We start from the raw sequence: 15,811 nt of genomic DNA on the forward strand, positions 1-15,811 counted from the left end.
TACAGAGTTGACTTTTCTCTTGCATCCTGCTATCTACCAGACGTTCTCTGTGCTGACAATACCAGAAGTGTCCACAGTGGCCAAGGATCTCCTCTGCCTTTCAGTGCCAGACTCTCCACTCCTGCCCAGATGTCTTGGCATTGTCTTCTTCAATGCAAGCGCCGGTACCCACTACGTCCTCAGCACTCGCCCATTCAACACTGGCTTATACGGAGCAGCCCTCAGAGCAGTCTTCAGAACACCTCCAAATCAGATGATCGCTACTGTCAGCAGGCAAGTCCCCAGTGCTTCACCCACATCTACTGCTTCTCCTCATCCATCCCACTTGCCAACTCCTTTTACAACACCTGGTACCAGGGCTCCATGGCCACTGGATTTCTCCTACTCCTCTTTGGAGTTGAAGGTAGGATCTTGCATATCCATGTCTGATTATGGCAGGGTTCAAAATTTGCTCCCACCCTCCTCATGGAGATCCAGATCTCAACACTGATGTTCTCATAGGAGCAGGTTTAGGGACAGCACGCCATGGGGTACTTATAACTGGGGCCTGATGTCTTATCAGTAGCTGTTTTGGAACCGATGGGACATGCCTCTAGCTTCACAAACTCCTCTGGTGCCTCGTGCATCTAAGTCTCCTCCAAGGCAACAAGAAATGCTCAGTGTCAACACTATCCCCTCCAGCAGCATGATTGAGAGCTACTTTGGGAGTCTCTGTGCATTTGGTGGAGCCCTGACAGCTAGTACATCACCCCCAGTGAAGACAACAGTCTGATAACCTGGTCTTTGCCAGCAATCACATACATAGATTCATAGATTCATAGATACTAAGGTCAGAAGGGACCATTCTGATCATCTAGTCCGACCTCCTGCACAGCGCAGGCCACAGAATCTCACCCACCCACTCCTATGAAAAACCTCACCCATGTCTGAGCTATTGAAGTCCCTAAATCATGGTTCAAAGACTTCAAGGAGCAGAGAAGCCTCCCTCAAGTCAACCATGCCCCATGCTACAGAGGAAGGCGAAAAACCTCCAGGGCCTCTCCAATCTGCCCTGGAGGAAAATTCCTTCCCAACCCCAAATATGGCAATCAGCTAAACCCTGAGCATATGGGCAAGATTCACCAGCCAGATACCCAGGAAAGAATTTTCTATAGTAACTCAGATCCCATCCATCTAATATCCCATCTCAGGGGATTTGGCCTATTTACCCTGAATATTTAAAGATCAATTACTTACCAAAATCCCATTATCCCATCATACCATCTCCTCCATAAACTTATCGAGTAGAATCTTAAAGCCAGATAGATCTTTTGCCCCCACTGCTTCCCTTGGAAGGCTATTCCAAAACTTCACTCCTCTGATGGTTAAAAACCTTCGTCTGATTTCAAGTCTAAACTTCCTGGTGGCCAGTTTATACCCATTTGTTCTTGTGTCCACATTGGTGCTGAGCTGAAATAATTCCTCTCCCTCTCCTGTATTTATCCCTCTGATATATTTATAGAGAGCAATCATATCTCCCCTCAACCTTCTTTTAGTTAGGCTAAACAAGCCAAGCTCCTTGAGTCTCCTTTCATAAGACAAGTTTTCCATTCCTCGGATCATCCTAGTAGCCCTTCTCTGTACCTGCTCCAGTTTGAATTCATCCTTTTTAAACATGGGAGACCAGAACTGCACACAGTATTCTAGGTGAGGTCTCACCAGTGCCTTGTATAACGGTACTAAAACCTCCTTATCCCTACTGGAAATGCCTCTCCTGATGCATCCCAAAACCGCATTAGCTTTTTTCACAGCCATATCACATTGGCAGCTCATAGTCATCCTATGATCAACCAATACTCCAAGGTCCTTCTCCTCTTCCATTACTTCTAATTGATGCGTCCCCAACTTATAGCTAAAATTCTTGTTATTAATCCCTAAATGCATAACCTTACACTTCTCACTATTAAATTTCATCCTATTACTATTACTCCAGTTTACAAGGTCATCCAGATCCTCCTGTATAATATCCCGATCCTTCTCCGAATTCGCAATACCTCCCAGCTTTGTATCATCTGCAAACTTTATTAGCACACTCCCACTTTTTGTGCCAAGGTCAGTAATAAAAAGATTAAATAAGATTGGTCCCAAAACCGATCCCTGAGGAACTCCACTGGTAACCTCCCTCCAACCTGACAGTTCGCCTTTCAGTAGGACCCGTTGCAGTCTCCCCTTTAACCAATTCCTTATCCACCTTTTGATGTTCATATTGATCCCCATCTTCTCCAATTTAACTAATAATTCCCCATGTGGCACGGTATCAAATGCCTTACTGAAATCTAGGTAAATTAAATCCACTGCATTTCCTTTATCTAAAAAATCTGTTACTTTTTCAAAAAAGGAGATTAGGTTGGTTTGGCACGATCTACCTTTTGTAAAACCATGTTGTATTTTGTCCCATTTACCATTGACTTCAATGTCCTTAACTAATTTCTCCTTCAAAATTTTTTCCAGGACCTTGCATACTACAGATGTCAAACTAACTGGCCTGTAGTTACCCGGATCACTTTTTTTTCCTTTCTTAAAAATAGGAACTATATTAGCAATTCTCCAATCATTCGGTAAAATCTTACATACACAGACATACACAAATCTTTGGCAAATTTGGTGGCATTCAACCTATGCACTAGGGTGGAAAACGTTTCCATGCAGTTTAGCAGCAGTGGTAACTTGCACTTCAATTGGATGTAAGTGAGCAGCACCTAGACATGCCTCTCCAAACACAGCACTAAGAACACATCAGCAACATACCATTTTCACCTGACAAGTCAGGAAACTGAGTTCCACCTGTAATGTCGGAGACAGAATGCATTGAACATCCACCACCCAGCATCCCAAGTGCAAATACTTGCCATTGAGTGGACTGGCGTTCCTTGGAGAACAACCAGCTAGTCAAGTGGGCAGTCCCATTCTGCCCATTTGCTCTCATGCTCCAGGAGCTTATCCCATTGAGAGTCACAGGGTGCACTCCAGCAGCTTGTTCCATTAAGAGTCCATAGCCGTCAGTTGGAGGAAATTCTACACTTTCACCTTGCAGAAGCAGCCCAAAATATAAAGAGCACAGACACGATCACAGTTTGGGCAGTATCCACACTTATCCTACTCAAATTTCTGATGTGTTAGAGCTTTAAATAACAGATAATCAAACTATGCATACAAACCACTTCACCCACTACTGAAATACGACCACCTCTGGGGTAGAATGTAGCAGCTGCTTAACCCCTACATAGCTATGCAAGTTGCAACTCCCATTAAGACAAATAAAAAATTCCACAGCTCTATGGAGCTGGAGATAGCTGAGCCCCTATCCTCAACCTCACCGCACCTACAGAATTTGGGACAGCTCCCTTACAGCCTTATGTGACCTGACAGGTGTCAGTTTAAGGCTCCAAGTTGCTTTGTGAAGTTGGGAGACTCACTGGTGAGTGAGGTTACGTAGGAAAGCTAACCTAGTGGGGACCAGGTGATGGGCAGGCCTTGGGGGCACTTTCAGAGCCCAAGGTCACATACTGCTAGCATAGCGCATAAGTGTTAAGCAGAATTTGATGTGATATCTTAAGGAATGAAGATCAAAAAGAACATAGGCTGCTATGTGCAGAGAGACAGAGGCTTGGACTCCTGGATAGAAACTCCATCCAGACTGCTTGTTTCAGACTTTGTTGAATTTGAAGGATGGTCAGTTGGCTTCTGTCAGCACTTTAACATGGCTGTATAGTCGCGTCTCCAGTGCTGGGGGAGAGCTCTCCCAGCGCTGTAATAAAACCACCTCCACGAGGGGAATAGGTACCAGAACTGTCTACACTGCCACTGTACAGTGCTGAAAATTGCATCGCACAGGGGTGTGTTTTTTCACACCTGTGATAAATGAAGGGGGGTAGCTCCCTTTTGTGGACACCCAGCCAGTCAGTAGCTATAAAATCCCTCTTAGTAGCTGTTCTCTACTTGCTGTACCTGTAAAGGGTTAAAAGTCACTGGGATGCATAGGTAAAAAGAGTGAGTGAGCATCTGGCCAAAAGAGCCCGTGGGAAGGGCTAAACTTTTTTAAAATTGAAACAAGATTCCCCTTTTGTCCGTCTGTTTGTTCTCCTGGAGGGAGGGGACAGGGCAGAACTATGCTGTAAGAAGCTTGGGGCCAGGTATGAAAAATTATCAGGATTGTGATAAATAAAGTTGGGGGATAGCTCCCTTTGATGGACACCCAGCCAGCCAGTTAGCTGTAAGAAAAGGAGTACTTGTGGCACCTTAGAGACTAACAAATTTATTTGAGCATAAGCTTTCGTGAGCTACAGCTCACTTCATCGGATGCATTTGGTGGAAAAAAAACCAGTTAGCTGTATGATCCTTCTTGGTAGCTGTTCTTTACTTGCTTTACCTGTAAAGGGTTAAAATGTCTTCCAGGTAAAGAAAAAAAAGTGGGCACCTGACCAAAAGAGCCAATGGAAAGGCTAGAACTTTTTAAAAGAGGAAAGAAACTTTCCCTTTGTCAAAAGAAAAGGAGTACTTGTGGCACCTTAGAGACTAACAAATTTATTAGAGCATAAGCTTTCGTGAGCTACAGCTCACTTCATCGGATGCATTTGGTGGAAAAAACAGAGGAGAGATTTATATACACACACACAGAGAACATGAAACAATGGGTTTATCATACACACTGTAAGGAGAGTGATCACTTAAGATAAGCCATCACCCACAGCAGGGGGGGGAAAGGAGGAAAACCTTCCATGGTGACAAGCAGGTAGGCTAATTCCAGCAGTTAACAAGAATATCAGAGGAACAGTGGGGGGTGGGGTGGGGGGGAGAAATACCATGGGGAAATAGTTTTACTTTGTGTAATGACTCATCCATTCCCAGTCTCTATTCAAGCCTAAGTTAATTGTATCCAGTTTGCAAATTAATTCCAATTCAGCAGTCTCTCGTTGGAGTCTGTTTTTGAAGCTTTTTTGTTGAAGTATAGCCACTCTTAGGTCTGTGATCGAGTGACCAGAGAGATTGAAGTGTTCTCCAACTGGTTTTTGAATGTTATAATTCTTGACATCTGATTTGTGTCCATTCATTCTTTTACGTAGAGACTGTCCAGTTTGGCCAATGTACATGGCAGAGGGGCATTGCTGGCACATGATGGCATATATCACATTGGTAGATGCGCAGGTGAACGAGCCTCTGATAGTGTGGCTGATGTGATTAGGCCCTATGATGGTATCCCCTGAATAGATATGTGGACAGAGTTGGCAACGGGCTTTGTTGCAAGGATAGGTTCCTGGGTTAGTGGTTCTGTTGTGTGGTGTGTGGTTGCTGGTGAGTATTTGCTTCAGATTGGGGGGCTGTCTGTAAGCAAGGACTGGTCTATCTCCCAAGATCTGAGAGAGTGATGGCTCGTCCTTCAGGATAGGTTGTAGATCCTTGATGATGCGTTGGAGAGGTTTTAGTTGGGGGCTGAAGGTGATGGCTAGTGGCGTTCTGTTGTTTTCTTTGTTGGGCCTGTCCTGTAGTAGGTGACTTCTGGGTACTCTTCTGGCTCTGTCAATTGCATTGTCATTGTCAATGGCATTGGCACCCTGACAGCAGGATTGTCTGGCTATGTAGACTCCCTCCTCAGGCCCTTCGTTACCAGCACTCCCAGCTATCTTCGAGACACCACCGATTTCCTGAGGAAACTACAGTCCATTGGTGATCTTCCTAAAACACCATCCTAGCCACTATGGATGTAGAAGCCCTCTACACCAACATTCCACACAAAGATGGACTACAAGCCGTCAGGAACAGTATCCCCGATACTGTCACGGCTAACCTGGTGGCAGAACTTTGTGACTTTGTCCTGACCCATAACTATTTCACATTTGGTGACAATGTATACCTTCAAATCAGCGGCACTGCGATGGGTACCCGCATGGCCCCACAGTATGCCAACATTTTTATGGCTGACTTAGAACAACGCTTCCTCAGCTCTCGTCCCCTAATGCCCCTACTCTACTTGCGCTACATTGATGACATCTTCATCATCTGGACCCATGGAAAAGAAGCTCTTGAGGAATTCCACCATGATTTCAACAATTTCCATCCCACCATCAACCTCAGCCTGGACCAGTCCACACAAGAGATCCACTTCCTGGACACTACGGTGCTAATAAGCGATGGTCACATAAACACCACCCTATATCGGAAACCTACTGACCGCTATTCCTACCTACATGCCTCTAGCTTTCATCCAGATCATACCACTCGATCCATTGTCTACAGCCAAGCGCTACGATATAACCGCATTTGCTCCAACCCCTCAGACAGAGACAAACACCTACAAGATCTCTATCATGCATTCCTACAACTACAATACCCACCTGCTGAAGTGAAGAAACAGATTGACAGAGCCAGAAGAGTACCCAGAAGTCACCTACTACAGGACAGGCCCAACAAAGAAAACAACAGAACGCCACTAGCCATCACCTTCAGCCCCCAACTAAAACCTCTCCAACGCATCATCAAGGATCTACAACCTATCCTGAAGGACGAGCCATCGCTCTCTCAGATCTTGGGAGATAGACCAGTCCTTGCTTACAGACAGCCCCCCAATCTGAAGCAAATACTCACCAGCAACCACACACCACACAACAGAACCACTAACCCAGGAACCTATCCTTGCAACAAAGCCCATTGCCAACTCTGTCCACATATCTATTCAGGGGATACCATCATAGGGCCTAATCACATCAGCCACACTATCAGAGGCTCGTTCACCTGCGCATCTACCAATGTGATATATGCCATCATGTGCCAGCAATGCCCCTCTGCCATGTACATTGGCCAAACTGGACAGTCTCTACGTAAAAGAATGAATGGACACAAATCAGACGTCAAGAATTATAACATTCAAAAACCAGTTGGAGAACACTTCAATCTCTCTGGTCACTCGATCACAGACCTAAGAGTGGCTATACTTCAACAAAAAAGCTTCAAAAACAGACTCCAACGAGAGACTGCTGAATTGGAATTAATTTGCAAACTGGATACAATTAACTTAGGCTTGAATAGAGACTGGGAATGGATGAGTCATTACACAAAGTAAAACTATTTCCCCATGGTATTTCTCCCCCCCACCCCACCCCCCACTGTTCCTCTGATATTCTTGTTAACTGCTGGAATTAGCCTACCTGCTTGTCACCATGGAAGGTTTTCCTCCTTTCCCCCCCCTGCTGTGGGTGATGGCTTATCTTAAGTGATCACTCTCCTTACAGTGTGTATGATAAACCCATTGTTTCATGTTCTCTGTGTGTGTGTATATAAATCTCTCCTCTGTTTTTTCCACCAAATGCATCCGATGAAGTGAGCTGTAGCTCATGAAAGCTTATGCTCTAATAAATTTGTTAGTCTCTAAGGTGCCACAAGTACTCCTTTTCTTTTTGCGAATACAGACTAACACGGCTGCTACTCTGAAACCTTTCCCTTTGTCTGCTCTCTCTGGGTTGAGGGACAGAGCAGCAATGCTGTAAGCAGCTTAAGCCAGGTATGATCATAACTCATCAGATCATGCCTAGAACTATTTATCTGAACTCCAAATGTGTAAGTAGATCAGAATGTTTAGCTGGACGCAATCAGGTTTATTTCTTATGTTGGCTTGTGGATCTTCTCTGTGCTAACCCCAGATACTTTTGTTTTGCTTAAAGAAAAGGAGGACTTGTGGCACCTTAGAGACTAACAAATTTATTAGAGCATAAGCTTTCGTGAGCTACAGCTCACTTCATCGGATGTATCCGATGAAGTGAGCTGTAGCTCACGAAAGCTTATGCTCTCCGATGAAGTGAGCTGTAGCTCACGAAAGCTTATGCTCTAATAAATTTGTTAGTCTCTAAGGTGCCACAAGTACTCCTTTTCTTTTTGCGAATACAGACTAACACGGCTGCTACTCTGAAATTTGTTTTGCTTGTAACCTTTAAACTGGAAAAGTTATTCTTGATGATTAATCCTTGTGTTTTTTCTTAAATCTAGTAATAGCCTGAGTTTCCAGATGTATTTTCTTTTCTTTTGTTTTTAATAAAATTTACCTTTTTAAGAACAGGATTGGGTTTCTCTGTCCTAAGATGTTTGTGCACAATTAGCTGGTGACAACAGCTGATTTCCTTTGTTTTCTTTCTCAGCTCTTCCCCAGAGGGGGGTATGTGAAAGGGCTTGAGGGTACCCCACAGGAAGGAATTCCCAAGTGTGCCTTCCTGAGTTTTCAAAGAGGTTTTGCACTTAAGTGGTGGCAACATCTACCTATCCAAGGTCAGAGAAAAGCTGTAACCTTGGAAGTTTAATACAAGTCTGGAGTGGCAAGTATTAATTTTTAGAGTCCTTGCAGGCCCCCACCTTCTGCACTTGAAGTGCTAGAGTGGAGAATTAGCCTTGACAACACCCCTGAGCAAAGAAAGTTTCAACTGTAGACAAAGCCTGAGGAGGCAGGGAATCGGATCACAGAGGAGGCCAGAGAGCTAGACTGTGGTCAGGAACACCAGCACCACAGAGCTCTTATAAGATTAGGCTTTCCCTCTTGGAAGAAGAAATAGAAGGGTTACTGAATCCTATTTGTTATGTTTAATCAGGTTAAATAAAAGCTTAGAATTAATTGGTCTGACACGTTACAGTGGATGGTGCAACAGGGAGCCACAAAGTCTCCATGAGTTGAGATGACCAGGAAGTATGTGACTAGGGAGGTGATTAAATTCATACATAATTAAGGGGAGGCTGGAGATTTCTCAGTTCAGCATATCTTATTGGCACCCAAGTTATTCATGGAGGATGGGGTACATGTATCCCACAGGGGAGCAGATATATTTTGTCCTTAATATATTATATTAAGGAAGGAATCGGTAAATATCTGGGAAACTGTCAGAGGATTGGGGGGAAGCCAAGTTATGTTGCTGGCATCTCCTTGTGGCAGATGTCCAGTGCAGGTACTCATTAAGGAGCCATCTTACTCCCTGAAGAGTCTGCAAACATCTACCCTACAAGCTGCTATGAGGGAAGAGGCAGTATTTATGGTGGTTCCTTTTCCCAGCTCATTCCTAATTGGTTATGAGGAGATAGGAACCTTGCCTCATCCTCTCTACAAGGCTCCTGGCCCCAGGTCCCTGAAGATACAGTGAAAGGATTTCCTCCCAAGCATCATTCATTCCCAAGTCCGCTTCTTCTCTCGCCATATCACCCATAGGTTCTTATATTGGACCTTTCAAACCCTTCCAGGGTCATGCCATGAGGCAAGATGGGCTGACCACCAGGTGCTACTGCCTTTAAGCGGCAAACTACCGTATTACAATGATCTTACGCTTTTGCTCTACATGTAGGCCTACTTACATAACCCATTTGAATTTGAAAATATACTCCTGCCCCCATGCAACCCAATATCCCCCACTGACAGCCGGTGACATCAGTCACCTGAGGAAAAAATGACCCTTGGTAGTATGCATGGGGTTCTTTATGAAACCATCACGATTTCAATAACTCTATGGCTGTTTAAAGTTTCAACTGGTTCATTGCTAGTTCTGTACCGAAGTATTTTGAATTGCAAGAAAAAAATCTTTTATTAAACAAACCAGCCAGTAAATATGTGCCAATATAAATGTGAAATTTTTGTAGCTCTATAATTATATGTTAATGATAGATTGTTTAAAATTAGATCAAACAGTTGCAGTTAATAAGCAACCAACAATTCCAGACCTGTGCAATATAGACCTACTTGTGAAAATAAAGCTACTTTATCACTTCCTTTCATACAAAGTACAAATAGAGCCTCACTATATTCCATTGTAGGGAAATGGGAAAGTTAAACAATCCATTTTGATTAAAAAAGCCAATTTAGATTGTAGCATAGAACCCATGAACTAGGGTTCTCTACAAAACCAAAACAACAAAAACTATTTGAAATGATTCCAGTAGTAAAATATTTCACATCTGTATCAAGACCTAAACAGAGCCTTTTTAGCCCCATTTCTTCTTAGACTGTATGGAAATACTATATAAAGAGGCCTCCACTACTTCTTTTACTACCAACAACAATAGTAATTATACAAAACAATTTATTATACAGGTCTTACAATATAAAAAGTTGTTTTAAACTGGGTTTTGAAAGATTTTTTTTCTGTCATGGCTCTGGGTTATATAGGCCTAAGAATTATTTTTACTCTCCCTTCACTTTGGGAATAAGTGGTTCTGGATATTTCTAACCTATAATATGCTGATTTCTTGACTAAAATGGGTAATTAAAGTTTTAGTGGTAATTTTTTTTTTTTTTAGGTTTTTCTTTTTGGGGGGGCAGTATTCTATTATTCTCACTTAGTTGTATTATGTGCAATAATTTTGTTCTCTGTGCAGCATCGGAATTGAGTGTTCCAGGTGGTTTTATTAATAATTGATCCCTTTATTGGCTGGAACAGGCAGTTAAAGGTAGTTTTGGCCCATTTTTCCATAAGTAGAATGTTGCTCACACTTAGCTTTATTAGCAAAACAGCCTGTAACACTCAGTTCCAAAGTGGCACACAGGATGAAATTGATACATCTAATACAACTATTTATTGCCTTGTCCGGTTAAAGGTCAGTTTAGACATTTTTCTGTAGTATTGCCTTATTCTGTTAGTTTTATATCTCATTTTTGTCCTCCATGCCACTTCAGAACCCAGCATTCTCAGGGGGTTTTTGTAGTGAAGCTATTTATTGCCTGGAATGGCCAGTTAAAGATAGATTCAGACAGGTTTTTCATTAGTATTATGTTCCCACCTATTTGTATTATATGTGTAATTTTCATCATCTCTGCAACTTTGGAAACAACCATTTGGGTCCTTTTTGAGCCAGAGGGGTTAATGACAGTGTGCTATTAATTGATCCTCTTGTTCTCAAGGTTGCTGAACTATTTTGATTGTTTTTAAAGTAAGTTTTATTTATTAAAATGCCATTCTGGGCTATTCCAGATTTTACCCAATCCCAAATTTACCTACACTTTTTGTGATTTTTTTTTTCCTTCTTCATGAAATAGAGCAGTTAATCTGCACTTTACTCAGTATTTTGAACCTATAGCATGCATGTTATATTGCAGGGGTAGGCAACCTATGTCACACATGCTAAAGGTGGCACGCGAGCTGATTTTCAGTGGCACTCATACTGCCCGGGTCCTGGCCACCATCCGGGGGGCTCTGCATTTTAATTTAATTTTAAATGAAGCTTCTTAAACATTTTAAAAACCTTATTTACATACAACAATAGTTTAGTTATATATTAAAGACTTATAGAAAGAGACCTTCTAAAAACATTAAAATGTATTACTGGCATGCAAAACCTTAAATTAGAGTGAATAAATGAAGAGTTGGCACACCACTTCTGAAAGGTTGCTGACCCCTGTTATATTGCATTTCTTTGTCTGGTCTCTGCTACTTCACACTGATATCCTTTTATTGTGTTCCTTTTCTTGATACTGCATTTTTAAATACATAAAGACTAATTTTTTTAAGCAGTGCCATCAAAACATACCACAAAGCCTCAAACTAATTCTGACTGTTCATGGTCTATGTCTGATGACAGCAATACAAAAAGATAAGTAAATGTTACAATATTGGAACCCTTGTATATAAATCTAAGCAACAATGCATTGTGAATTGTTGAGACTGACTGACAAGGCAAGTGGACAACTGAGGTTTGGTTATGTGATGGGTGAATGAACCCACTTAGGTAGTTTAGACTGTTCAAAGATGTTATTTCATATTCATCTGCTGCCATCTTATTATTCATGATTAGGAAAGAATAAAATGACAAGTGGCAAGGGAAATACACAGTAGAATGCAAGGTGTCCTGACAGATTGTATACAAAGATTTTAAATAGGTGAGCAGTCTGGGAATTGTGATTTATTTTTTTAGCAATTTAAAGCCATGGTTACAAGAATTACCCTACAGAAAGTAATGGTAGGACTAGCTGTAGTTTATACTGGCTTCTTTAAAGCATATAGCTGTTGATGTGACCTGTCAATTATCTATCATTTGGCCTACAGAATTTTGATAGCTCTGTTCTATTACAAGGAAAGTATAGTTCTTGCTCACATATACAATTAAAAGACTACTGGTTCTATATAACTCAGAAGTGTCTTAAGAAGAATGGACTGATATATGGATATCCCTTTCCCCTCAAAGACACCTGAAGGAATCCACACGGTAAAGAAATACTACTACAGTGTTAATGTGAAATTGCTGTTTTTTGTGATATGGATGTTAATGACATGATAAAATACCATGGATCAGGCACTAAATAATTTGATCATGACAATAGACGGCATCTTAGTAATTAAGATTGGCTAACATATTAAGTATCAGATACTAATGCACAGATTAAAGATTGACATGTTGTTTCAAGATACTGTTTACTTGGAGGAGTATTTAATTAAATGCACATATAGAAGTTTGAAGATACTGAGCAATTTATTCTTCAAGTGATTTATTTAGTATACATGCAGCTGGCCTGATTAATACATACAGAGAATGAGTCTACCACTCTTGGACAAGGAACCACTAACCATTAAAAATGACATACATCAAATCTTACAGCTACTACAGATATTGTCTTTTGTCTGCAAGCATGGATGTACCCCAAAAAATTATGCCAAGTTCATCAGGAAAGATAAAACCCTTCAGACTCCTCAGTACTGAAACACACCTCTCTCACAAAATTCCACCCAGCAGGTGTGAAGCATCTGTTTAACTCTCTCAGGAGCATGCAGTAGTTGTGAAGCAGTCACACTTTGCACAGTCTAACATCTTTATGCTCAATATATTTAATCATGTAGAGGACAGATCATACAATATAAGACATAATGCAATATCTCTCACTAGCTCACCCTTTCCTGGGAGACCTTGGAGGATCATCTGTGCTCTGTCAGTGAGGCAGGGTCCCTTATGCACCTTGCCTACCCTACCCCTGCAGCAGCTGCCCCCATCTTAACCTGGTACAAAACAGTTCTCTTCCCGTTTACCTGAGACTCCCTTCATAGACTCCTGCTTCTTTTGTTCTGCCTTTCAGTAACTTTCCACAGCTCTCAAACCCACCCATCCCCTTCATACAAGAGGAAATGTCTTCTCCCAGCTAGAGCAAACTTATTGTTCCAGACTGTTTTACTTTGAATAGATGATCTTGAGTGCTGACCACTCACCACTGAGACCCTGCTAACTCATGGGGGATCCACATACATACAGGCTTTCCAAGACACAGTAATGTTGTTATACCATTTCATAAAATCATCCCCAATTCAGAAGCAGTAGAGATAGAACCCTTGTTTTATCACAGCAACATATTTTGTTTTTACCCTTTTTGAACTAATTCTTCTGAACTTTGATTTTTCTATGTGATAGTTTCACTTATTGCAGCTTTCCAAAACTAAGTACTCTGGGTCACATCTAACTGTAGTTTTTGCTTGCATTGTTTTGTACTGTATTGTAAATATGATTCTCTCAAATCTATTTAAATGCATTTCTCTTCAGAGACAAAAAGTTAAATAAAAATATTTTATTAAGATACTAAGTTGAATGCCATGACTACAGATTTCAGAATAGCAGCCGTATTAGTCTGTATTCGCAAAAAGAAAAGGAGTACTTGTGGCACCTTAGAGACTAACACATTTATTTGAGCATAAGCTTTCGTGCATCCGATGAAGTGAGCTGTAGCTCACGAAAGCTTATGCTCAAATAAATGTGTTAGTCTCTAAGGTGCCACAAGTACTCCTTTTCTTTTTATGACTACAGATAAAGTCTTTTAATAGAATGCTAATCACGTACCCACTTTCTCTATCACTGCTTGTTTTTAGCTGATCATTCAAAGTCTTGTCAATAACCACTTTCAGACAACCTTGCAAACCCATTCCATAATTTGTTTTCAGAAGTATCAGAACAGATCATGTGGGTGGGGGAGTGGCACTATATGTGAAAGAAAGAGAAGAATTAAATGAAATAAAAATCTTAAATGAACGAAACTGTACCATGGAATCTCTATGGATAGTAATTCCATGCTCTAATAATAATATAGCAGTACAAATATATGGTGATAGTGAGTGTGAAATGCTCAGGGACATCAGAGAGACTGTTAAAATAAATTCAATAATAATACGGGATTTCAACTATCCCCATATTGACTGGGTACACGTCACCTCAGGCTGGGATGCAGAGATAAAGCTTCTTGACACCCAGATGACTGCTTCTTGGGGCAGCTAGTCCTGGAACCCACAAGAAGAGCAAAAAGAAAAGGAGTACTTGTGGCACCTTAGAGACTAACAAATTTATTAGAGCATAAGCTTTCCGATGAAGTGAGCTGTAGCTCACGAAAGCTTATGCTCTAATAAATTTGTTAGTCTCTAAGGTGCCACAAGTACTCCTTTTCTTTTTGCGAATACAGATTAACACGGCTGCTACTCTGAAACAAGAAGAGCAGTAATTCTTGATTTAGTCCTAAATGGAGCACAGGATCTGGTCCAAAAGGTGAATATAGCTGGACCACTTGGTAATACTGACCACTATTACTTACTCTACAACAAGGGAGATTTAGGTTAGATATTAAGAAAAAGTTAAGCTTCGGAACACACTTTCAAGAGAGATTGTGGATCCCCATCCCTGAAGGTTTTAAAGAACAGGTTGGACAAACCCTTGTGAGGGGCAATCTAGGTTTACTTAGTTCTGCCTCAGCAGAGGGGGCTGGACCTGATGATCTCAAGGCCCCTTCCAGCCCTACATTTTTGATTCTATGATCCTGCTATTCCCCTGCATAATGACAGGTTTCAGAGTAGCAGCCGTGTTAGTCTGTATTCGCAAAAAGAAAAGGAGTACTTGTGGCACCTTAGAGACTAACAAATTTATCAGAGCATAAGCTTTCGTGAGCTACAGCTCACTTCATCGGATGCATTCGGTGGAAAATGCATTACACCGAATGCATCCGATGAAGTGAGCTGTAGCTCACGAAAGCTTATGCTCTAATAAATTTGTTAGTCTCTAAGGTGCCACAAGTCCTCCTTTTCTTTTTGCTATTCCCCTGGGACACTATTGACACAAGGGGCGAGAGATAGCTCAGTGGTTTGAGCATGGGCCTGCTAAACCCAGGGTCGTGAGTTCAATCCTTGAGGGGGACGTTTGGAGGTTGGTCCTGCTTTGAGCAGGGGGTTAGACTAGATTGGGCCTCCTGAGATCTATGGGCACCTGCGTGCCCGGGAACTAGAGGGTGGAGGAGAATAATCCCAGACTGATCGAAGCAATGGAGACCTCCCCCTCCCCCGCACACTTCCCTCCGCTCCTCCCAGGAACAGGGACACCCACACCGCAGGCACAGCTGCCCCCACGGGGGGGGGAGGCGAACTCGCGCGTGCGCACATGCCCCTTTCTTGGCTTTAATCTACTGCCCCCACCCGGAAGGAACAGGGGCTCGCCCTGCTGCAGACCCGCGCTCCCCTCTGTGACCCCCTCCCCGCAAGAAATAGGGAGCAAAGGCTCGCGCTGTTATACCCCGGCCCCGACTCATGCGCACTCGCAGCAGCAGGCGGGCGCGCGGAAGAAGCCCCCAATCTCCATCTCCACCTATCAGGTTGCGGGGGGGGGGGGGGAGGTCCGGGTCCTCTCTTGACCGCGTCTGTCCACGGCAGACGCCGGAATCAATACGTTCTCCGCTTCAAACAGCCTTCTCCCGCGGCGCCGTGGGGCTCTATGGCGCACTCTCCTTCGCGCCCCGCTCGTCCCCACCCGGGAGCGCTGCGTCGCGTGCAGGTTAGATGAGCTCAGGCGAGGCCAGGTC

General features: G+C 42.6%; 2 protein-coding genes across 8 annotated transcripts in view; one reads left to right on the forward strand and one right to left on the reverse strand.

Annotated features, from left to right (window-relative positions):
• Nucleotides 1–13,965, reverse strand: part of PTGR1 (prostaglandin reductase 1) — a 68,323-nt gene extending 54,358 nt beyond the window's left edge. For 3 of the 4 annotated variants that reach the window (XM_043514153.1, XM_043514151.1, XM_043514150.1), the window contains exons 1-2: nt 13,816–13,945; nt 2,889–3,067 (exon numbers count right to left, since the gene is read on the reverse strand). In XM_043514153.1, coding sequence (XP_043370088.1) covers nt 2,889–3,022 — 134 coding nt within the window. In that variant the 5' untranslated portion in view covers nt 3,023–3,067; nt 13,816–13,945. Of the gene's footprint in view, nt 1–2,888; nt 3,068–13,815 lie in introns of all 4 variants that reach the window. The other variant, XM_043514152.1, reaches the window with a different exon arrangement.
• Nucleotides 13,966–15,572: 1,607 nt separating this feature from the next.
• SMC2 (structural maintenance of chromosomes 2) overlaps nt 15,573–15,811 on the forward strand; it is a 33,112-nt gene continuing 32,873 nt past the window's right edge. For 2 of the 4 annotated variants that reach the window (XM_038403201.2, XM_038403199.2), the window contains exon 1: nt 15,604–15,808. The gene's annotated coding sequence lies outside the window, so the exon portion shown is untranslated. Of the gene's footprint in view, nt 15,809–15,811 lie in introns of all 4 variants that reach the window. The other 2 variants (XM_038403197.2, XM_043514157.1) reach the window with 2 other exon arrangements.

The sequence above is a fragment of the Dermochelys coriacea genome, chromosome 5 (genome assembly GCF_009764565.3).
Source record: "Dermochelys coriacea isolate rDerCor1 chromosome 5, rDerCor1.pri.v4, whole genome shotgun sequence".
Taxonomy (NCBI): Eukaryota; Metazoa; Chordata; order Testudines; family Dermochelyidae; genus Dermochelys; species Dermochelys coriacea.